The sequence below is a fragment of the Nasonia vitripennis genome, chromosome 1 (genome assembly GCF_009193385.2).
Source record: "Nasonia vitripennis strain AsymCx chromosome 1, Nvit_psr_1.1, whole genome shotgun sequence".
Classification (NCBI taxonomy): domain Eukaryota; kingdom Metazoa; phylum Arthropoda; class Insecta; order Hymenoptera; family Pteromalidae; genus Nasonia; species Nasonia vitripennis.
The window spans coordinates 1,115,762-1,135,132 of NC_045757.1; the positions used below are offsets into that span (position 1 = coordinate 1,115,762).

At 35.7% G+C, this 19,371-nt stretch overlaps 7 protein-coding genes across 18 annotated transcripts; 2 read left to right on the top strand and 5 right to left on the bottom strand.

Annotated features, from left to right (window-relative positions):
- Window positions 1-40: 40 nt before the first annotated feature.
- On the bottom strand, window positions 41-3,922 carry LOC100121445 (fasciculation and elongation protein zeta-2). The gene is made up of 10 exons (XM_031922302.2): window positions 3,379-3,922; window positions 3,220-3,306; window positions 2,856-2,998; window positions 2,521-2,770; window positions 2,327-2,449; window positions 1,985-2,244; window positions 1,651-1,913; window positions 1,503-1,578; window positions 1,348-1,413; window positions 41-1,239 (listed from the first exon to the last, which is right to left on the bottom strand). The coding sequence occupies exons 3-10, from the start codon at window positions 2,959-2,961 to the stop codon at window positions 1,223-1,225; spliced, it is 1,161 nt and encodes a 386-aa protein (XP_031778162.1). The 5' UTR covers window positions 2,962-2,998; window positions 3,220-3,306; window positions 3,379-3,922; the 3' UTR covers window positions 41-1,222.
- A 65-nt stretch (window positions 3,923-3,987) lies between these two features.
- Window positions 3,988-6,525, top strand: LOC100121464 (islet cell autoantigen 1). Its single transcript, XM_001605027.6, has 7 exons — window positions 3,988-4,230; window positions 4,428-4,615; window positions 4,714-5,056; window positions 5,133-5,423; window positions 5,502-5,581; window positions 5,669-5,985; window positions 6,067-6,525. The coding sequence occupies exons 2-7, from the start codon at window positions 4,435-4,437 to the stop codon at window positions 6,184-6,186; spliced, it is 1,332 nt and encodes a 443-aa protein (XP_001605077.1). The 5' UTR covers window positions 3,988-4,230; window positions 4,428-4,434; the 3' UTR covers window positions 6,187-6,525.
- LOC100121482 (cytosolic purine 5'-nucleotidase) lies at window positions 6,465-12,828 on the bottom strand. 8 transcript variants are annotated; one of them, XM_032595898.1, is made up of 10 exons: window positions 12,431-12,798; window positions 11,446-11,588; window positions 8,962-9,139; window positions 8,610-8,897; window positions 8,088-8,517; window positions 7,854-8,010; window positions 7,539-7,779; window positions 7,116-7,353; window positions 6,841-7,029; window positions 6,465-6,756 (listed from the first exon to the last, which is right to left on the bottom strand). In XM_032595898.1, the coding sequence occupies exons 2-10, from the start codon at window positions 11,486-11,488 to the stop codon at window positions 6,622-6,624; spliced, it is 1,899 nt and encodes a 632-aa protein (XP_032451789.1). In that variant the 5' UTR covers window positions 11,489-11,588; window positions 12,431-12,798; the 3' UTR covers window positions 6,465-6,621. The 8 variants fall into 8 exon arrangements, with proteins under 8 accessions (XP_032451789.1, XP_032451788.1, XP_032451791.1 ...); XM_032595897.1 differs by having other exon boundaries at window positions 11,446-11,585; window positions 12,431-12,797; XM_032595900.1 differs by having other exon boundaries at window positions 11,084-11,588; window positions 12,431-12,797.
- Window positions 12,829-12,928: 100 nt separating this feature from the next.
- LOC107980927 lies at window positions 12,929-14,570 on the bottom strand. 2 transcript variants are annotated; one of them, XM_031922303.2, is made up of 5 exons: window positions 14,448-14,570; window positions 13,775-14,080; window positions 13,559-13,635; window positions 13,329-13,477; window positions 12,929-13,138 (listed from the first exon to the last, which is right to left on the bottom strand). In XM_031922303.2, exons 2-5 carry the CDS (start codon window positions 13,884-13,886, stop codon window positions 13,093-13,095), a joined length of 384 nt encoding a protein of 127 aa, XP_031778163.1. In that variant the 5' UTR covers window positions 13,887-14,080; window positions 14,448-14,570; the 3' UTR covers window positions 12,929-13,092. The 2 variants fall into 2 exon arrangements, with proteins under 2 accessions (XP_031778163.1, XP_031778164.1); XM_031922304.2 differs by lacking the exon at window positions 14,448-14,570 and having other exon boundaries at window positions 13,565-13,635; window positions 13,775-14,075.
- Window positions 13,812-15,898, top strand: LOC100121500 (craniofacial development protein 1). Of its 4 annotated transcripts, none has more exons than XM_032595910.1 (4): window positions 13,812-14,147; window positions 14,507-14,663; window positions 14,743-15,134; window positions 15,215-15,898. In XM_032595910.1, exons 3-4 carry the CDS (start codon window positions 14,810-14,812, stop codon window positions 15,739-15,741), a joined length of 852 nt encoding a protein of 283 aa, XP_032451801.1. In that variant the 5' UTR covers window positions 13,812-14,147; window positions 14,507-14,663; window positions 14,743-14,809; the 3' UTR covers window positions 15,742-15,898. The 4 variants fall into 4 exon arrangements, with proteins under 4 accessions (XP_032451801.1, XP_032451800.1, XP_016839719.1 ...); XM_032595909.1 differs by having other exon boundaries at window positions 14,030-14,147; window positions 14,221-14,663; XM_016984230.3 differs by lacking the exon at window positions 13,812-14,147 and adding an exon at window positions 14,174-14,435.
- LOC100121517 (2-(3-amino-3-carboxypropyl)histidine synthase subunit 2) lies at window positions 15,214-19,298 on the bottom strand. The gene is made up of 5 exons (XM_008204493.4): window positions 18,822-19,298; window positions 17,582-18,729; window positions 17,126-17,459; window positions 16,568-17,055; window positions 15,214-16,481 (listed from the first exon to the last, which is right to left on the bottom strand). The coding sequence occupies exons 2-5, from the start codon at window positions 17,633-17,635 to the stop codon at window positions 16,044-16,046; spliced, it is 1,314 nt and encodes a 437-aa protein (XP_008202715.1). The 5' UTR covers window positions 17,636-18,729; window positions 18,822-19,298; the 3' UTR covers window positions 15,214-16,043.
- LOC100680201 (nuclear transcription factor Y subunit B-1) lies at window positions 18,179-18,936 on the bottom strand. Its single transcript, XM_003425455.5, has 2 exons — window positions 18,822-18,936; window positions 18,179-18,729 (listed from the first exon to the last, which is right to left on the bottom strand). The coding sequence occupies exons 1-2, from the start codon at window positions 18,934-18,936 to the stop codon at window positions 18,179-18,181; spliced, it is 666 nt and encodes a 221-aa protein (XP_003425503.1).
- Window positions 19,299-19,371: the final 73 nt, after the last annotated feature.

A 19,371-nucleotide genomic window follows, 5' to 3' on the forward strand; every position in this document is an offset into this window, starting at 1 on the left:
GCATCATACATATTAGGTACATCATACTACAAGTGCGAAATAAATATTTAAACATAAGTATATGGTTTTATTAAAACTAAGCATAGATGACAAATTTTTTGATTCTTTAACATAAATTATACAAATAAATATATGGATACACATTTTAATTGAGAGCTGTTACTAGTTGTATGGTTTATAATAAAATTATACATATAGAGTGTAATACTTCACTGACACCAAGTATCTGTCTTGGTTGAAAAACGTCACACAAGTCATGGCAGAGTTAAAATATTATTTATTATGTCTAGGATTCGCCAATATACGATGAACTGACATGCAGTGCAGCAGTAAAACTGTAGATTAACACGATTTTTATACGTATAGGTACGAATAATATTCTCAAGGTATTGATACGCCTATTTTCTAAATGACAAAATGATGGCAATAGAACTTCAATAAAGTTAGTTGAAATTGTAATATAATGGATTATTCATCAACAATAAATACATTCTGGCGCATATTTTACGACGAAAGGCATATTTATGAACGTTAAGAACACCATCAAAGAAAAGCGGAATTTAAAAAACCGTTCGCCTCTTATTAGTACCATTTATTTTCAATCTAGTCTATATGTATAACAGTAATTGTTTTTACTTGTAGAAAAGAAACAGATAGTACGTCACTAAATGTTATAGATGAATATCATAAATGCTACATGCTTAGTAACATGAAAAATTACTTTTGTTGCATGGATTTTGGTTTTGTTCTAATAAAAAGAACAAGCTTTCCTTGTTTTACGCAATATATTACAATTTCAACTTATTCTGGGCTTACAATACTTTACTTTATTCAATTGAATTTGCGCAGGATACTTTCCGGCGTAATTTATCAACATATAGTGATAAAGATATATAGCAATACGCGATATTTTAACCAAATGCAGTATATTGAGGCGAATAGTCATGTTTACGCTACATATTTATCAATGATGCGTTAAATATGTAAAAATGGACTAGAGAATCAACTGATTATTAACGAACATTACGTTGCTAAAATTTGATCATTATACGCAAATTAATCAACAATACATCAATCGTTTGGTTGAATCTTGTTTTAAATGCGTGATTGTGCGCGCGCATACTTTTGTGTAGTAATGGACTATATCTAAAAGCAGATAAATAATATTGATCGCGATCTCATTCAAAGATCTGTAGATATATAGGAATGGCAACGAAATCCTTTAAGTTGGGCACAGGACTAGAAGAAAAAAAGTAAGTATGAGTTGTGACATCCATATTTCTTTCTCAAACATAAATAAAACGTTCTTGATATTTAAATATGGCAATTGATATATGGTAAAATTACCTTTAAGAATGTAGTCTGTCAATAATGCAGGAACAGCAGGACTGTCTTCATTAATAGCTTTCAAAACTAAAACAATTATTATAAAATTGATAATGTTAGCGGAGGATACTTTTGTTTATGAAATACAAATGTGAGTAATTTCAAAATGGACATACTTTTTATCAAGACTTGTAAAGCTTGAGTATCAAGAAGACCATTATCCGTATGATAAGGAATAACAGTTGTTAAATACTGAAACAAAAATTTCAGAACTCGGCATAGTGGAAACTAAGTGTATTGATTATAAAAGGTTTAAAATCATACCTTTGACTCTTGAATAGACTTGCGTTGAAGCAATGGACTAGTTCCATTTTGTAATTGGTTTCGCTTTTTTGCTACATGGTGTTGTCTTCGACGATTTTGTACTGCAAGCAATAGTGAAATAAACTGATTTTTCAATTCTTTTTCATATTCAAGCTCATCTCTTAAAGCAAGTTCGCTTATTAAAGTTTCACTCAAAGCAGATATCAAAGAATCCATTTCAGCCAGCAAATCAGATAGTTGCTTCAAACTATATTGTTGCAAATCTAAAGAGTATTCAATTATTAATAAATTATACATTACTTAAAATGATTTGAAATAAAATATCAATACATACTTTTTTCATGAAGGGGAGATGATAGAACCTCTTTACTTCTCTCCAAGGCTTCATTGGCTCCAAGTGAATCAGAATTCATAGATACATCTGATGATGGGCTTTCTTGCATTATATCATCAATTTCTTTTAATACTTCATCAGCAGTTTTTACTGGCTCTTCAACATTATAATTATCGTTACGACTAGAGAGTATCAAAGCATGCATGTCTAAGTCAGTAGCTACAGCTTCATCTTCACTACTTAAATCTTCTAATCCATTTCTATAAATGAAGTGAAAATTGATTAGTTGTAAGGACAATAATAAATGTATTATCAATTTTTATAAATATTATAATATGTTACCCATCAAATGATTTAGCTGATTCATTTAGATTTAAAGTTGGCACATGCAATTTTCTAGCATAAGATTTGCTCCAATCTATTGGCAAAATATTACCAAATGTACCAGTTATAGTCCACCACATTCTGAAAAATTGATTTATAAATGAAATATATTTTTTATTACAAAAACAATTATGATAGTATCAATTGCTTACTGGCATTCATTCATAATTTCTTCTTGAGAGCGAACTTGTACAGGAGCTAGAGATTCAACATTGGTGCCATAGTCTCTAAAACATGTAGTAATTTTTTCATCAAAAGTATTTACTAAATCTTCAAGACTGCCACTAAATGGGCTAAATGATCCCTCTTGAATAATATCCGAAGTTTCATGGGTATTTGCAGTGGTATTTGTTTTTCTATTTTCCACAAAATTCCTTTCTAAATTAACGTCTAAGATATGGTCTAAAAAAAAAAAATTAGGAAAATTTGAGAAAATATGCCAAGATTCCGCAAAGCAATATCATTTAAAAATAAAAATGCGGTTTACCAGAAAAAATATTCATATTTCTGATCGTAGTTGATTCTTCTTCTTCAAAGCACGCTAGAGGTGCCTCAAACTTGAGTTCAGCAATTTTAGTTGCCATATCCTTCATCACTGCAGTATTTGTGGTATCAGATAACAGTGTAAATCTAAACAAAGAAATGAGCTTTTCTTGTGGATATATTTACACATTAAAGTAACATATATAAATCAATAGTGCTTTCACTAATACAGCGGTTTCGAGTGCTCATATATGATCATTTACACGTAACCATGTAAACGAGTTATTCTACTATTCTCAATGCTTTCTCGTCCAAATATAAGATATCAAGCAAGCTTTTGAAAGAAACACAAGACAAGCAGTACTCACGAGTTTCCTGTATTTGCAACACCTCCCACGTCTATCAAATGAAGTAGAGCACTTGGTAATTGACAATCAAGAGTCAGATATAATTTCCTAGAAAAAATGATGAACCTCCGTCAGCCGAACATCCGAGGATCAAGTGAATAATCACAGAAACACACTTACCTTTCCTTAATCACCAGCCTTTTACATGATTATCTCGCGAGTTTGCGTGAAATACCCCCTCAAAAACACGTAGTTAGGTCGTTGGCTGAGCCCAAATCGAGTGAATCACTTCGAGACTATGGGCGAAACATCGGATCAGCCGAACGACGAACGCAAGGGTGTATCCGGCCGACTTTACTAATCTAAATCGTCGCGATAAACAAATACTAGACTCCTGTCGCCAAGTGCACTTTTGTCTATTTACTGTATTGGGATTCTATTTTGCAAGCAGACTAGCAAACTAAGGGCCTGGACACATGATCTGACATAGATATTGTCGCGTTACCTTCGAAGCGCCTTTGCGCCATCTCGCGGTTCGCGAAATTCGAGAATCCGTCAAAATGTCAATAATAATAATTATCTCGTCGATTTATATACCTATTCCGGCCCTTTTGACGTTCCTCTCTATATATACTCTAATTAATACTGGCGCTTTATCGCGCTGTCGCGAGATAACGCATATAACGAGGCTAATTAAATTCGAGTGGGCGTTTCTCGAATCGTGTAATCTAGAATCATATAGGAGTCCGACAAAAGCGCCCCCGCCTCGAAGCTTTTTTCAACTATATATATATAGCCAATGTAATGTCGACGTAGCTGTCAAACGTGTGCTATGGCCCTTACGCATAAACACAAACAAACATTTAAAATCGATAACTGATAAAAGTTTTACGTTTTTATGGTTTCTGCAACGATAAAATGCCGCATTGTACTGCGGTCAATTAGTGGCGTATAATTTGCTCCGAAAAAGCGCTGGGATGCGATGAGCTCGTTTGTGCTTGGATTTTAGCTCGACTTGACATACGTTAATAGGTGACTGCTATAATCAATATTTCTACTGCACTTCAATTTTTTTTTTTATACGTTTCACGTCCATTTATCAAAGCTCTATACATACATTAAGATTTACTATTTAGTGATATTCTTACGTTTGTTTACGTTTATGATCCTCGCTGGAACATACAATAATCAACAACTTTATAAAATAATATTATTCTTTTTGAATTCAGGATTACAATGCAGCATCAATATTGGATAACTAAACAAACTCTTTCAAGAAAATTTGGAAGAAAGGAAGATGAATGTATTGTATCTTCTGATGCTCAATTAGATGCCAAGTTAGAACTATTTCGAAATATTCAAACATCATGTACACTCATACAAAGAATCATAGACAAATATCAGGAGTCCATATGTTGTAAGTTAATTTTTATTAAAAGTAGTCAAATTTAAGAGAATAGTAAATTATGTTTCATCTGTTAACTACAAACTAACTGCTTGATTTGTATTACCCAGGTTTGGCTGAAGAAACTAACTCTATGGGGAGGTTTTTGAAGAAACATAGCGAAGAAGATAAAATACGAGCTGGAGATGCTATGTCAGCTGTAGGAAAATCTCTTGTCTTCTGTGCCCAGCAGCAGTTGCTGTTGCATGAGCCTTTGATGAGGTTTTACCAAGAACTTGAAACATTTCGCCAACGAGCTATAGGAGATACCCTTCAAAATGTGATAGCTATGGAAAAAGCTAGAACTGAGTACAGAGCAGCTTTGTCTTGGATGAAAAATGTGTCACTTCAGCTGGATCCAGATGCAAACAAACAACTAGAAAAGTTTAAAAAGGTGCAAGATCAGGTACGCAGGTATGTATCAACTTTTTTGATAACTTTAAATTTTGTTTTTTAACACCAGGTTTGATGACATTTTTTTTTTATACAGAGGTAAAATGACTTTTGATAAGTTGGCACTGGATTGTTTGCAAAAAGTAGATCTTCTTGCAGCAGCACGATGCAATATGTTGAATCACTCATTGAGTTTCTATCAAAATAATTTTCTGACTTGCACCGAAAAATCGGCAAAAACTTATTCCAGTGTCTCTAAAGTCTTTGAAAATAAGTATGGAAATAGAGTATCTCCAGAGGAACTCCATAAAGCAACATCAGCGGACACCAAAGACAATGATGGTAAAAAGAAAAGCAAGAAAGAAAATAAGGACTCTTCCAATGAAAAGTTAGTCTATAACATATGATTAATATCCTGAATGTTCTATTTTCATTTTCGAAGTACTTATGATAAATTGTTTTTTAGCACTAGTTTATTGATACCTGATAATGATATATCTCCACTGGACAATACTGGTGTAAATGAATTGGTCACGGACTTTTTCGGTATATCCTTCACAAATTGATACCGAAACATTTTTTTTTTGTTTCTAATATTAGCATATTTCATGATTGTATTATTTATATTTTCAGAAAAAATATCTGATACTACTGTTTCGAAGAATTTAAAGAGTCAAAACAGTGCTGGACTTTCATCTACTGACAAAGATGTGTCCCACGATCAAGAATATTACGAAAATTTGGAGAAAGAATTTTTATCACAATATGAAAATAGTTCCTCAACCGATCTTCTTACAAATAAAACTAGTTACACGGATACGCCTGAAATGCTGTGGAATCCTGATGACGAAGATTCTTTTCTTCCCAGGTCGCTTTTGAAGCAAAGCTTAAAAAGCGCTACTGATACGTCCAAAGCCGAAAAGAAAAACACTCGCGCGGATAAAAACAAGGTAAGATAATATATTTGTAGCACATTTTCGTTATGTTTGTTAAATCAAATGCATATTTTAAATTTTATCGTATTTCTGTAGACGGAGGAAGGGAACAAAAATAATAGCGCCAAATCATGGCTCGATCTGTTTGAAGAACTCGACCCACTGTCCAATAATCAAATGCAAAAATCGTCAAAGAACAAAAATTCGTTTGTTTAGGCTTTTTAAAATTTAGAAAGAGTAATTATTTGACCAAAGCATTTATAAATACATATTAATATATTGAAGCGTTTAATTATGTGTATGTCTAGGTAAATATATTTATGAATAATTTATATTGTGACAGATATTTTATCTGTTGTTGTACTTCCGTGATTATGAAAAGAGAAATAAAAATTTTATACTGTGTATATAAGCAAGTAGGTATATTCGTCGGTTATTGATTAAAACTTTTGTGGTTGGTGGATTGAGAGAAAGATATAAAAATGTCAAAAATATAAGTTTAAAATTAAAATTTGTATAGTCCTTATTAAATAAAAAAAAAGGCAGATCTGGTTACAACATAAAATCGTTTACATATAAATTAACAATTCAGCTTTTATATAGCCGCATATTTAATGGTAACAAATCTCAATCTCCCGATATATGCATATTTTAAGCTTCTGAACGCTTAACGCAATCGCTGTCTTCATCACTACAATCGTCGTCGTGAGTGTGGGTCACGTTTCGCGGAGTTTCCGGCCTCGCGTGCGGAATTTGATCGAAGCCTGTTTCCGGGCTCAGCGAATCCTGAAACGACCAATGTTCTCGGTAAACGTGTATATAAAAATCCAAAGCTCGCATGCGTACAAGTATTACATACACTACACTCACCTTCGAACTACTTCCATTTTTATTTGTGCTATGAACATTGTCGTGCTCCTCCCTGTCCTGTTCGGCGTCGAAATAGCTTTGCAAATGACCGCCGTTATTCTCTTTTATTTTGAACATTCTGGAGCGGCTAATTGTCGGAGTTTCCATCACAAATCGTTGCTCGTGCGCGACGGTACTCTCGTGAGGCATCTGTTTACCGAAAAACAAGTGTTCAAGTTATCATAGCAAGCCGTACTATCGTACGTTTATGAAAAGTAAACTCTGTCGATACTCACCAACATGGCAGGTGCTCTGAACATGTAAGAAAACGGATAGTACATCAGGTTCAAGAACGTTGCCGCGTACAGGTCGGCGTATCTGACTACTTGGCTGCTGAAGAACGTTTGTCTGCTACCGCTGCGGAACAAAGATCCCATCATTCCATAGGCCAGGTCCATTCTGTGCGTGACGTCCCTAATGGACGCCCTAAGTTTCGAAATGTCGGGTTTTTCCTTCGTGCTGCTGTCCAAGTTTCTGAAAATCAAGAATACGATAACGTGAAATTAGAGCTGCTTAATTATAGTGCTTCCGGCATACAAGCCGAATTGGATGTATTCCAGGAATCGCGATCGCCGAGTTCGATTTTAGTCACCGGGTTGCAATTGAGCTTGATCCAAGTGATCGGGATATAAGAGGGAAAAGGACGCGCGACAACTTACTTGTACATTTCTCCGAGCATCACATCCAAGCTTTGAAGTTCGGCAAACAGCTGACACTTGTCCGTCCAGACGTGTAATTCTTGGACGAGTTCCGGGACGATCAGGAACGTTCTCCATCCCCGGATCTTCTTGCTCTTGAGTATGTCTCCGAAAATGTGGTCACCGATGTACAAGACGTCCTTGCCCTTGGCACCGATCATTTCCGTGAACACGTCGCAAGAGCCTCCCGAGTAGACCTCGTCTGAAAATACGGCGTCGTGCGAGGAAAATAGCAGCAGTCGAAATCGCGTTTCAGTTTAACTCCGATATGCTTACCTGTGTGCAGGGGACCTTTGTGAGTTCCCAACTTCAAGGCTCCGGTCTTTGTGTCGACCTGCCTGAGAATGGTTCCCTCGCCAAAGAACAGGGGCTTCTTGGCGTCGACGACGATCGTGTCGAAGTAGGTCTTCCAGTTCCTGTGAGGCTCGTTGGGCTGTAATCGAATTTTCAAACTGTCCAAACGAACTCTACACAGGTGTAAGCAATAACAGGGCAGAAATGAATGCATACCTTAGCGCCGTGTGGAAAATCGAAGAGGTAGGTCATGATCTTGTCGGTGAAGACGTAGTCGCTGTTGGTCAGCAAGAAGACCTTGGCGCCGCTCTCCTTTATCCTGGTCAAGCATATGGGCAGCCTCTCGTCCCGTTTGATGTACTGGTCCAGGTTCTCGATGGTCTTGGTCTTGAGATCCCCGTGCATGTGGATCCAGTCGACGGCGTTCCTCACGTCCTGGAAGATACTCTTGAAGCTCATGGTGAGCTCGCCCTCCTTCACGCCGACGCCGCTCTTCTCGCGGGTGTACTGGCGCGAGTTGGAGAAAAAGTCTATCAGACAGGCCAACAGGTACGTCTCCGGCAAGTTGAACAAGGTGTTGAGCACGTAGACTCGGGACTCGTCCAGTTGCAAGAACTTGTTCGGGTAGAGCTCGTACACCTGAGAACTGAAGATAGATAGAGAGAGAGATTGCCGTGCGTTATTGGCGTCTACTTTTTGTTCATTAAGTATGCGCCGCGTGTAAAAGAGAAAACTCACTGCTTGAGAAAGTCGAATCCGTGCACGCAGACCAGTATGTTGCCGTAGGCGTCGACCTTCAGCAGGTTTCCGTACAGCGTGTCGAACCACAGTCCTCTGACCGGAAAGCTGGGGTCGTACTCGAAGCGACTGATTTCCTTGGGATAGCCCAGCGAAACCAGACGGTCCTTCAGTAAATTGAAGCCAAGCTGCTCGTACTCCGGCGACTTGTACTCGGCCAGTGTGTAGTCCATGTCGAAGCCATAGAACTTGATGTTCTCGAGGTGCAGGCTTCGGTTGACGAATATCCTGCGAGATTTTTTCAATGTAAAAGAAGCCCATCGATTCCAGACTAAAAGTTATATTTCCTTACCTGTGACTGAGCTCGCGCTTGTCCGAGCGCTGGCCCTGATTGCCCTCGTTGAAACTGTCCAAATCCTGCTCGCTCCTGTCGTTCCTTTTCAGGCCAAGGGATATTTGTTTCGACATGTTGTCGATCATTCTCTGCTCTAGCGTATTAGGCTCCGCATCAAAGTGAACGCGGAAATTGGCTACAAAAAATACAAGTATAGCTCCTTAACTTTACAAGCAAAACAGTTTTTTCGTTGTTGTTAAATTTAATCTTAGCTCTGGCTATACAGCGACCCTCTCGCTTTTATCCATAAAATTGAAATTCAAAAGTATAGAGATAGGACGCAAATCTCCTACTGCTTTTAGGCGCCTCCGCTTGGATTGCATAACTGGAGAACCGGACGATAACACGCATAGAGCCGCAACCCAGAAATTCTTGCTCAATAGATAGTTTCAATCTCGCGTGCATGCAAAACATTCAAGACGCGTTGATACTCGGAATTATACTTTTTTCTTTTTTTTTTTTCTTTTTTTTTTTTTTTTTTCTCGTGAAGATAAAAAACGACGGAGAAAAAACGTACTCTGATGCGCTGCAAATTTTACATGAGCGCAGCTTTTATCAAACACGAGATACGACTGTCATTATAGGAGAATGAAAACTTCTTGTGTTCTGTTTTCAATGTCGGCAATCGAAGCCATCGATCTAGGGGAGACCACCCGCGGATTTGAAATTTGTTCAGATAAGATAATAGCCGCGACGAATTTAAAAATATTTGTTCGAGCTGATGAAATTGACAGTATATAGATATAATCAGATCGCCGCGCGTCGGCGGTATGCTCAAAAACACACGCGACGCAAAGCGCGCAAACAAAGTTAAAAGTTTCCAGCTGCGAACGACTACTTATGCAAAAACATATGAGCAATAGCGCTGACGTCACAAGTGGAACAGCCTAAAGTAATTCAAAGTCGTAATTCAACACTCTGGCCTTTGCGACATGTAATCTGTGCTTTAGGACAAACAAAAGCGATCGAACAAACTTGTTTTCCATATCCTCTAATCTCGTTGTGATTTACTATATATATATATATGCTTGCACGACTACGATAGCGGATTGTCTTTCTTCCATTGTTTTTGCAAGTGCGTATTTAAAAAAATCTTTTCTTTTTTTTCTTTTTAAAAAAACTTTTCTCGGCGCGCGTATACTCGAGCAATTAAAATAAAATTTAGTTCACTCGCCGCCGAGAATAGTGATCCAGTGCCATTGACATTGCGGAATGCGGCGCGATCGCGGCTCTTTATAACGCGAAGCGTGCCAAGTTCACAATCGCAATTCCAGAACTGTATTATTCGAATGAAATTGAATTACCAGCATTGAAAGCAGCGAGATCCGCTTCCGTCACCCTGTGTTTGTCGCCCATAATTGCAGGCTCGATTGAAAGAGACGGGATGAAAATTTTCGAAACACTCTGCCGCTGTACCGTTAACGACGCACATCCAGTCCGCGCTTGACGCACAATCTTTCTCTACTGTGTATAGTAAGCAAGTATACGAGGAGGCGGCGCGCGAGCTCAATGAGAAGATCAGGCTCTACAATCTCTCCGTCTCTCTCTCTCCGCGCGGGCTCTCGGATGTTCGGAGTAAACTGTATATGGCTTATTGCACGAAAACAAGTCGACGATAAGCTGCGGGAGAAGCGTCGTCGTTATCACGCCGCGCGTCGTGTGGGAATACGAGATAAAGTGTATTAATAAATATATTGTAAAACCTAGCTCTCGCGAACGGTTAAAACACGAAAACTCTGTAACGCACTTTGCTGTAGAGACTGAATTTAAAAATCAGCACTCGTATCCGTACTCTCGCCCTCGCCGAGAGCGAGGAAACGTTATATGGAAAACGCGGCAGCCTCGTCGCCGCCGCTGTTAAAAGTGTTTTGACACCTCTATACGAACGACCAGCAAGTGTCTATTTTCGGATTGCACTCGTGTGCGCATGTATGTGTGTGTGTGCGCGCGTCCGCGTTTATCTCCGCGTGCGCGCGTGTTCTCCCTCTCTCGCAGACGGTCGCAGCCGCCGATGTCTCCAGCAGAGCATTGCCGCGCATTTTTTTGCGCTCGATCGGGAATGATATAAGTATATACTTACGTGTTTCTCGAAGACGCGGGACTGAGTGTTTCTATTTCTTCTTATTTCTCGAGAGATTTGGAAAGATACGAATGGAATTGATAGATCTACGCAGTGATATTCGTTCAACGCCGATAGAGACGGTTACTTATATGTGTTATCTTACATGCGCCTTTTTGCATTTTCATACCATTACCAGAATGTTATATGTGAAAGCGGTTAAAAAAAAAATTAAGCACAGTAAATTTAGTCATTTTAATAGAAAAACGGCACGTACAGCACTGCTATATGTATATGCGTGTGTAAGGATGGAATTACAAACACCGTTAATTTTAGTAATCGATAACATTCATAATTTTCGTATTTTTACTGCAATAACGTACGGAGTCTTCTTAATGTTCTAACTAATCTAAGAGGCCACTTCATCTAACCGCCAGGCAAACTGATTGTTTAGTATAATTCTATACTATCTTCGGTTTAGCTGCGTGGAAAATGGTAAAATTTAACAACACGTTAAAACGTACTACTGAAATAAATAAATAAATAAATAAATAAATAAATAAATAAATAAATAAAAGTCATGCAAAACAGTTATGAGTAATAAAGCAGACATGGGGGGGGGGGGGGGGCTTAATTTTGGTGCATTTTGAGAAATTCGCTCGAATTTTTTCCTCAGGTCCTTTGGCGCGATGACCTTTTATAATATGGCGTGATCGATAACGCTTCGCGTGTAGCGCATATGAGTTAAGCAAATAATATAAAAAATACATCATTTTTCAACAATACTAGAATATTCTATTAAAAATTTTTATAATAAGCTTGGATTCATTTTCATTTTATTCTCTTAGTAAAAAGTGAATTATTCAATATGTTCAATCTGTTTTACTTTGGAACAAAAATTTATGAAATAAATTGCTCGATACACATACACACATATATATATATATATATATATATACATATACATATACACTCAACGTATATGCAACATCTAACCTCAAAAGTTTAGCTGCGTGAAAAAGCTTATTCTACAGTAATTCCAAATCGCGAGCAAGCCTTTTTCATACAAAAAGCTTCATTCTCGACTTAACTGAGGCTTTGTATAAACAAATATAGTGCCTGCGCGTAATAACAAAATTGTGATATTGATTTTGTTGAGAATCCAGAAAAAAGACGCAAAGCTAAACGTATCATTTTATATACTTTTTACGATGAAAATTATAAACTTGCATGACGTAACTCAATTGTTCTTTTTCTATAAAACGTTAATACAACTTCGATGGCAAAAAAAAACCTCAAAAAGCACGAAAATTTATGTTTGCGATGAATGTTGTAACTTCAGCTGTTCGATTATAAACTAGAACGAACCTGATTGTTGCTGCAAAACTGTTACTAAAAAATTTTCAAATACAACGACAGCTTCTTATCGTCAAATATCTTCGTAAATATCTTGTATGTTACAGTATTAGAAAAACCTCGATTTCGTAAAAATTCACGGCACGACGAGAAAGCACATTTTTCGCGCTTTTCAAGATTATTAAAGGCGACTGTTTTCTTTGCATTCAAATTGTTATTTACGCGTGGCTGACAATATACGGGTTCCTGTTAAATTACGATGATCTTATGAGTATACTTAAACGCGACCGAAATGCATAAAATATTGTGGCAGTTTGCGTATATTTACATGCCGTTCCACACGCACACACACTGTTCTCGATGCGCATGCGGCAAACTGCACTTGTGAAAAGGTCTATTTCCGCAGCCATATAACGTCATGTACATATATGTCATTTTACAAAGGCATTCATTTATGAATTATCGGCAATTCAAAATCATCGGACATTTTTTAAGAGGTTGCACAAATAATTTAAAAATCCCATATTATAAAAAAAAGTTTATTTACAGTCGATAATTTTCTTTACACGAATAAAATTATAATGTAATAAATATCAAAAATAATCTATTTGTAATAATACTTTAGAACGAACGGCTATTATACAAAACAATTTACATTCTAAATATAAAACACTTTACTTATAGCAAGACATGCACATATTCTGTTCATCAGTATCATACCTGCAAAAAAATAATTAAATGATGAAAATGTTTATTTACTCAAAATCGGTCGAATCTATTTCAGAAATATAACGGCGAATCCTCGGTTTTTCTGAGAAATCGCGATCCAATCGCGGAAAATGAAACGAATGAAAAATTTTTGCAAAATCAGCTAATATTCGAACAAACCTCTATATAATGGTATACTTACACTGTCAATGAACAATTCTGACAGAATGATTCACAACATTTGGAACATGGTACTAAGCATAAATTACACATGATTTGATCACAATATGAGCATCTGCAAGGTTTCCTTGAATCTATGTATCTACAACATCCGCACACTTCTAATGGCATCTGCAAATAATAAATAAATAATTTAAGTTAGTAAAAAAATGCGACAAGAGGTAATATTGAAAATAGTAATAAAATATGTACTTTAACTGTAACATTTGAATTTCCTTTGCCAAATGGATATAACTTGGATCCATCTTTGAGTGCTTGTAAAGTTTTCTCTGAAAATATTAAGAATTATCGTTAACAATGGTGTTATATGGCTTATATAATAATTCGACTATTAATTCGACGTAACTTAGAATAAACAAAAACATACATATTCATATGTATACATATGTCTATTATAGGTATACTTACTATAAACGTTGTTCATGCTGTTTTCATCTTGTTTCAGCACTTCTAACTCTCCGATGTGAGTCTTCATCTGGGGTGATAAATCTTCATCGAATGGACACCTTCTTTTTGCCATGATTGCTTTTTTACAATAAAAATAATACTTGTCTATTGCACGTCAATTTGGATATTTTCGCTGTACAGCATAACAACACGTTTTGGCGGTTTTCTGCCTTCGAACATGGTCTCGGACACAATTTCAAACATAAGAAATAAGGGTCGCATCGAACGATTTCTTAACCAATCAATTGCTTCGAAGGGTCACGTGGGCTAGAAAAAATGTCCAAATGATTGTGATTGGTCAGTCTACAGCTACTTGTTCCGGAAATTTCGTTCGGTATATATATATATATATATAGATATAGAGATATACACTATAATATGCAATGTGCAATTCCACTTTACTCCAGAATCCGATACTAGACTGCTTTTGAGATTTAGATGTTAGCGTATATAGCATACTGCATGCAGAGGCAGAGCAACAAATTGACATTGTGACAAGAAAAAGACGAGACAATTGACAAAAAGTAACTGACGCGTAAGAACCTGAGCTTCAACTAACCTCGAAAAGACAAACGGATTAACAACAATTAACAAAGGGAAAGGCGACAGAACAATAATCCACGTAATTATCTACCTCTTCGTAAGACTACGTTAGCCGTTTTTATACTTTTCTATTTGCATTTCGTTGCCAAGTACCTGGATGTCATCGCTGTGAAGTAACACTAAACTACTGCTCAGTATTGTAAATTCGTTTATTAATGATTACAAAACTTCTCAAAGTAAAGTATTACTTGTGATAGATCTACCTCACGCCGAATATTTTATCTGTTAGATAACAGTGTGGATAGCAGTGAGTACCTACACAAATAATGATCTTACTAAATTATAGATAAATTTTCAAATGAAGTTTTTCTTAATTTTATGTTTAGTTTTTGTACAGGTACAAATCGAATGATTAAAATATCTTATCAAATAATTTAAATTTACTTCTACATTATGGGAGACAAAGACTACGACAGTTCAGATTCTGACGATTCAGATTTTGTAGCCCCACAGGATGAATTATCTGATGATTCCATACAGTCAGATTATGATAGTGAAGGAAGTGAAGGAAGTGATCATGAAAGTAGTAATGATAAGAAGAAGAAAAATACGAAAACACGAAAGCACAAAGCTACAAAATCTGTAGGAAGGAAGACTCGTTCTACTAGGGCAAATAAGGATGATGAACTGAGTGGGAATGAGAAAGATGACAGTACTACTACAATAGATGAAAAAGAAAGAGCAGATTCTTTATGGGCAAGTTTTTTAAGCGATACAGGTACAACTCACTTTTCAATACTAAAAACTTTTCAATGTTTGTTTCTCTATAATTTAACTGTAAAAATGCTTTTATTGTAGCTACTCCAAGTAAATTAAAATCCAGCAACACATCTACTTCATCCAAAACACCGTCTTGTGACACTTCCCCTTCCACAAACAAAACAGATGTTCCTAAAAGTTCAAGTACAAGTTGCAGTGCAGATCAAAGTGATACTTTTAATGCCACAAAAACTGAGGATTCAAAATCTCCAATTACAAGTGTAACAGTAAAAGACAATTCAGAAAACACAGTGACTTTGGCTAATGAGAAAGAAGATAAGCCAAAAGACAAGCCAAAACTACCTATTCTCAATAGAGACATTAAGAGGAAAGGAATAACATCTGTTTTAGGCAGTTTAAATAAAAAGACTAAATTAAGTACCTTGGAAAAATCCAAACTTGACTGGAATCAATTCAAAGAAGAGAATAATTTAAAAGAAGAAATAAATACGTTTAACCGAGGCAAAAATGGGTATTTAGAAAAACAAGACTTTTTGCAAAGAGCTGACTCAAGACAATTTGAAATTGAAAAGCAACTGCGTGCTGGAAAACGAGGATCACGATGATTTCAATCAATAAGCAAGAGAAAAACGTTTCTTTAAAAAGTTAATAGTCCTGTTAATTTTTCTTAAATTACACATTTCTTATTATTAAGACCTGAGTTAGATTCTAATTTTGTAATATTCATCTATTTTAATAATAATTTTGTATTATATACATGTATATATTAATAATCATTGAACCATTTCAACCTTTTTAAATTTAACTCTTTTATTCCATGCACTTGAATAAAAAACACCCCATGTGGTTGACGTTTTTTTACGTTATATATTAAAATCTAAAACTGTACACTTTCAATACTCACTTTTTACAACTGTTCATTTGTATAGTTCGTAGGAATACCAGTTCGGCCATCTACAGCTAAACTAACACTACTTTCACCCAATTTTTGCTCAAGACCACTCCACGATCTTGATTGTAGGAAATTAGTATCAATTTGAGTGTTAGCCATTACCCCTAAAGATTTTGGAGTAAGCGCACTATTTTCATTTGTCAAACAATTGTCTTCTAAAGTCCTGAGTTTACCACTCGTAAGTGATACATCTGTATCTGTAGAAACTTGAAACTCTTCGTACTTTGATCCTCCAGGTAAAATTTGTTTGAAATCAATTGCATGATATGCCGAGTAAGCTCTTCCTGCATTGAAAGCTAGATCCACTTCAAATGGCGTTACTATAGGCTTGAAATAATCTCGAGAATCTATCAAGCTGCTTTCAGAACAAGTAACAGCAACAAAAATATCAACCTACAGAAAAAAAAGTAATTTTCCATCATCAACAAATATCAACAATTTCAAAAATAAATAACTGTTTTTAATTTAAATAAATGTACCTCTTGAAAATTAGCCAATTTAGTTGGAGTTATTTTCCCAACATTAAATAAGTATATTTTTTTGTTCATTTTTTTAAGGATCTGTTTGAGCATTTCTGTAATTTTCAAATAATCCTTGATATTCAATGATGCTATGACTATTCCAAAAACATCTGCATCTTTTATTTTTTCTACTAAAAAGTTTCTTCTCTTCAGCCACGTAGAGCTTAAGATACTGTATTCATTAAATTTGGAGCCATCAAACCAATGCCAAAGATTGACTGGTATACTCATAGATAGTGTCATTAGAGTTTTGTCATTTGATCCAAGATATACTGCATCATAACTTTGAATTTCATGATCTGGTTGCACGTGGTAGCTCCTTCCCAGTATAGAGTTGTGAAAGTCATCTGTTGACGGTGTTGTGATATAAGGTACATTTGAAGTAGCATTCAATGTGGATAGAACTAAGTTCTTGTACTTTGACTTGAGTTGCTCAAAAATTTGTTCTGAAAAGAATTTTTTAATTAAATTTTGGATGTAAATATAATATGTTTGGTGTTAATTATTAATTCATACCAATAATATATGCATATGAAATATCATAGAAAAATAAAAGTCGTTTGGCATCATCTTGAAAATACTTTTGAAACTCTTCACAAAACACTTGAAAATTAAGCTCTTTTTTGGGAAACATATAAAATGTTGGCAAGTCATTTGTACAGCTCAAACAAGCATGGCCAAAATGTATGCAAGCATCAGCTTGAATATGATCCGCACTGAGTTTATCATTGCAACAATTTTCATATGTTGTGTCACCGATTACATAAAAAAATGCATCTGAGTTTTCTTGTAAATAGAGCACAATTCCTGCGGAATCTGCCAGTAGATGATCTGGTATTTGTATGCAAACCTAAAAATGTTAATAAATCATTGAAAAAATATGTATAAATAAATCTTTTTATGGTTGATGATAACTTTTTTGTATTTTCCTTTAAATTTTTGAAGTCGTTACATTAATAATAAGATAAGTACCTTTTTGTACGATCCTGCCTTTAACCACTTTAAACATTTTTCCAATTCAATCATTTTGATGATTTACCATAAAATGTGTATCAAAAAAATTTCGAACGCAGAAGTATATTTGACAAATATCATCTACACATCTGAGGATAAAATACAAAATTAAAAATGCCACAAAACTATTTAAATTTACTTTTGTTCTCATACAATTACGAGATAAGACACGTCTCTAAAGTATTTATAAGCAAAGTTAGGTTATGTTTACAGTATATCGAGAAGGATCAAATCACGTGACGCTCAGCTGTGTGAATCAGAAAAGGTCAAATTTCGATAGCCAATCATAGGTCTGAATGATCAATAATTCGTTCACTTTAGATATTTAAATTGTTCTTCTCTAATTTTTTTGCTCAATCGATACAATAAACTATCAATATTAATATAATTTACTTTTATTCTTAGATTAGAATATACGTTTACATCTTATATTCTATACATCATCATATTATATAACGTGTGACACATTAATTTAGAAGTAAAAAAATTTATTTACACATTGATTTTTATGTATGCACCCTTTTAAAGTAGCATACTTAGATCTGTAGTTGAAACTTAAGATAAAAACTGCATTTGATCTGTTGCATAGCTATAAATTATTGGTGTTTCCGATGAAGTAGCATCACCTGCAGTAGCTATGGTGAAAATCTGGTCTTCATATTGTATTGTATGTCCATGATCACCTTTTCTGTCTTCATTACCGCTACTGACCCCGGTATTCGTAGCAGGGTTATCACCCTTAGTGGCTTCTCTATACTTTTGCAAGTACATCTTTAAAGGTTCAACGTAATTATCAAATCCTAACGTGGTCATGGCAAAAAGAATATCTTCACCATTTATGGTTTTTCTTTTCTCCATATGACAACGGTCACTGGCTTCTGACGTGATAAAAGAAATGAATTCTGATACACACTCTTGGACACATTCTCTAGCATCTTTTGCTATCTTTCCAGCTTCCGGGATTGCTCGCTTCATTATCTTTGCAACATTTGCTATAGGAAGAAACCTGTCCTGTTCCCGCAAAGGTCCACTGGATGAACCCATATTCACTCCTTGCAAAGGGTCACAATTTCCATGGTTGGAATCATCCGTATTCTCTGGATCGTCTACAAATTATACACAACAATATTATGATCAAGAATTAAAAATCTCCCATGTTCTTGGAACGCCGTTCTGGCAGAAAATTGATAAAAATCACCTTCCATATCGTCAGACTGCATACTGATGTACGAGTTGGCGATATTGCTACCAGCGAGAAACGCCGACGTATTCAAGGAACCGCTGTCCTCACCGCTTTCCCCGCTGTTTTCCATAGATTATTATCCTTTTTTCGTTATCCTGGTCAACAAGCAATAGCAGTAATGATATTCGGAGCAAGTGGTTTTTTGATTTTTTGAAACCGCTTCTATCTGTTGTTTACATACACAGGCAGAATTCTTGAAATAAGTCAAAATCTGCGACTTGTCGGAGCAATAATCGTTGAAATGCTGTTTGGAAGAGTTCGGACGACGGACGGTCCCGTAAGCTTGAAAAAGTGGAATCGAAATGATCGACTTGTCCAGAAGATTATTATTTAATCTATTCTTCGGCTTTCCTACAAATGAACAAGTGCAATAGATCAATGAGAGGCTGGAAAAAAACTGAATCAAAAAATATTTATGTTTTTTCTGCTAAATCTCTTAAAATAGCCGAATTTCATGCAGAAACCGGGCAAAAATTTTGCAGCCGCCACCTGGCGGACGCGAGTG

Coding starts and splice junctions, on each gene's coding strand:
- LOC100680201 (XM_003425455.5), bottom strand. CDS start 18,936: ATGGAAAACAGCGGGGAAAGCGGTGAGGACAGCGGTTCCTTGAATACG. Junction 18,730..18,821: donor GCAGTCTGACGATATGGAAG/GTGATTTTTATC, acceptor TATAATTTGTAG/ACGATCCAGAGAATACGGAT.
- LOC100121445 (XM_031922302.2), bottom strand. CDS start 2,961: ATGAAGGATATGGCAACTAAAATTGCTGAACTCAAGTTTGAGGCACCT. Junction 2,450..2,520: donor GAAATTATGAATGAATGCCA/GTAAGCAATTGA, acceptor TCAATTTTTCAG/AATGTGGTGGACTATAACTG. Junction 1,414..1,502: donor TTTACAAGTCTTGATAAAAA/GTATGTCCATTT, acceptor TAATTGTTTTAG/TTTTGAAAGCTATTAATGAA.
- LOC100121464 (XM_001605027.6), top strand. CDS start 4,435: ATGCAGCATCAATATTGGATAACTAAACAAACTCTTTCAAGAAAATTT. Junction 4,616..4,713: donor ATATCAGGAGTCCATATGTT/GTAAGTTAATTT, acceptor TGTATTACCCAG/GTTTGGCTGAAGAAACTAAC. Junction 5,424..5,501: donor AAGGACTCTTCCAATGAAAA/GTTAGTCTATAA, acceptor ATTGTTTTTTAG/CACTAGTTTATTGATACCTG.
- LOC100121482 (XM_016984186.1), bottom strand. CDS start 9,417: ATGTTTTGCATGCACGCGAGATTGAAACTATCTATTGAGCAAGAATTT. Junction 7,354..7,538: donor ATGCTCGGAGAAATGTACAA/GTAAGTTGTCGC, acceptor CTTGATTTTCAG/AAACTTGGACAGCAGCACGA. Junction 6,757..6,840: donor AAAATGGAAGTAGTTCGAAG/GTGAGTGTAGTG, acceptor TGGTCGTTTCAG/GATTCGCTGAGCCCGGAAAC.
- LOC100121517 (XM_008204493.4), bottom strand. CDS start 17,635: ATGATTGAATTGGAAAAATGTTTAAAGTGGTTAAAGGCAGGATCGTAC. Junction 17,460..17,581: donor AGGCAGGATCGTACAAAAAG/GTACTTATCTTA, acceptor TAACATTTTTAG/GTTTGCATACAAATACCAGA. Junction 17,056..17,125: donor TTCATATGCATATATTATTG/GTATGAATTAAT, acceptor AATTCTTTTCAG/AACAAATTTTTGAGCAACTC.
- LOC107980927 (XM_031922303.2), bottom strand. CDS start 13,886: ATGGCAAAAAGAAGGTGTCCATTCGATGAAGATTTATCACCCCAGATG. Junction 13,636..13,774: donor CAGCATGAACAACGTTTATA/GTAAGTATACCT, acceptor TAATATTTTCAG/AGAAAACTTTACAAGCACTC. Junction 13,478..13,558: donor ATTCAAATGTTACAGTTAAA/GTACATATTTTA, acceptor TATTATTTGCAG/ATGCCATTAGAAGTGTGCGG.
- LOC100121500 (XM_032595910.1), top strand. CDS start 14,810: ATGGGAGACAAAGACTACGACAGTTCAGATTCTGACGATTCAGATTTT. Junction 15,135..15,214: donor AAGTTTTTTAAGCGATACAG/GTACAACTCACT, acceptor CTTTTATTGTAG/CTACTCCAAGTAAATTAAAA.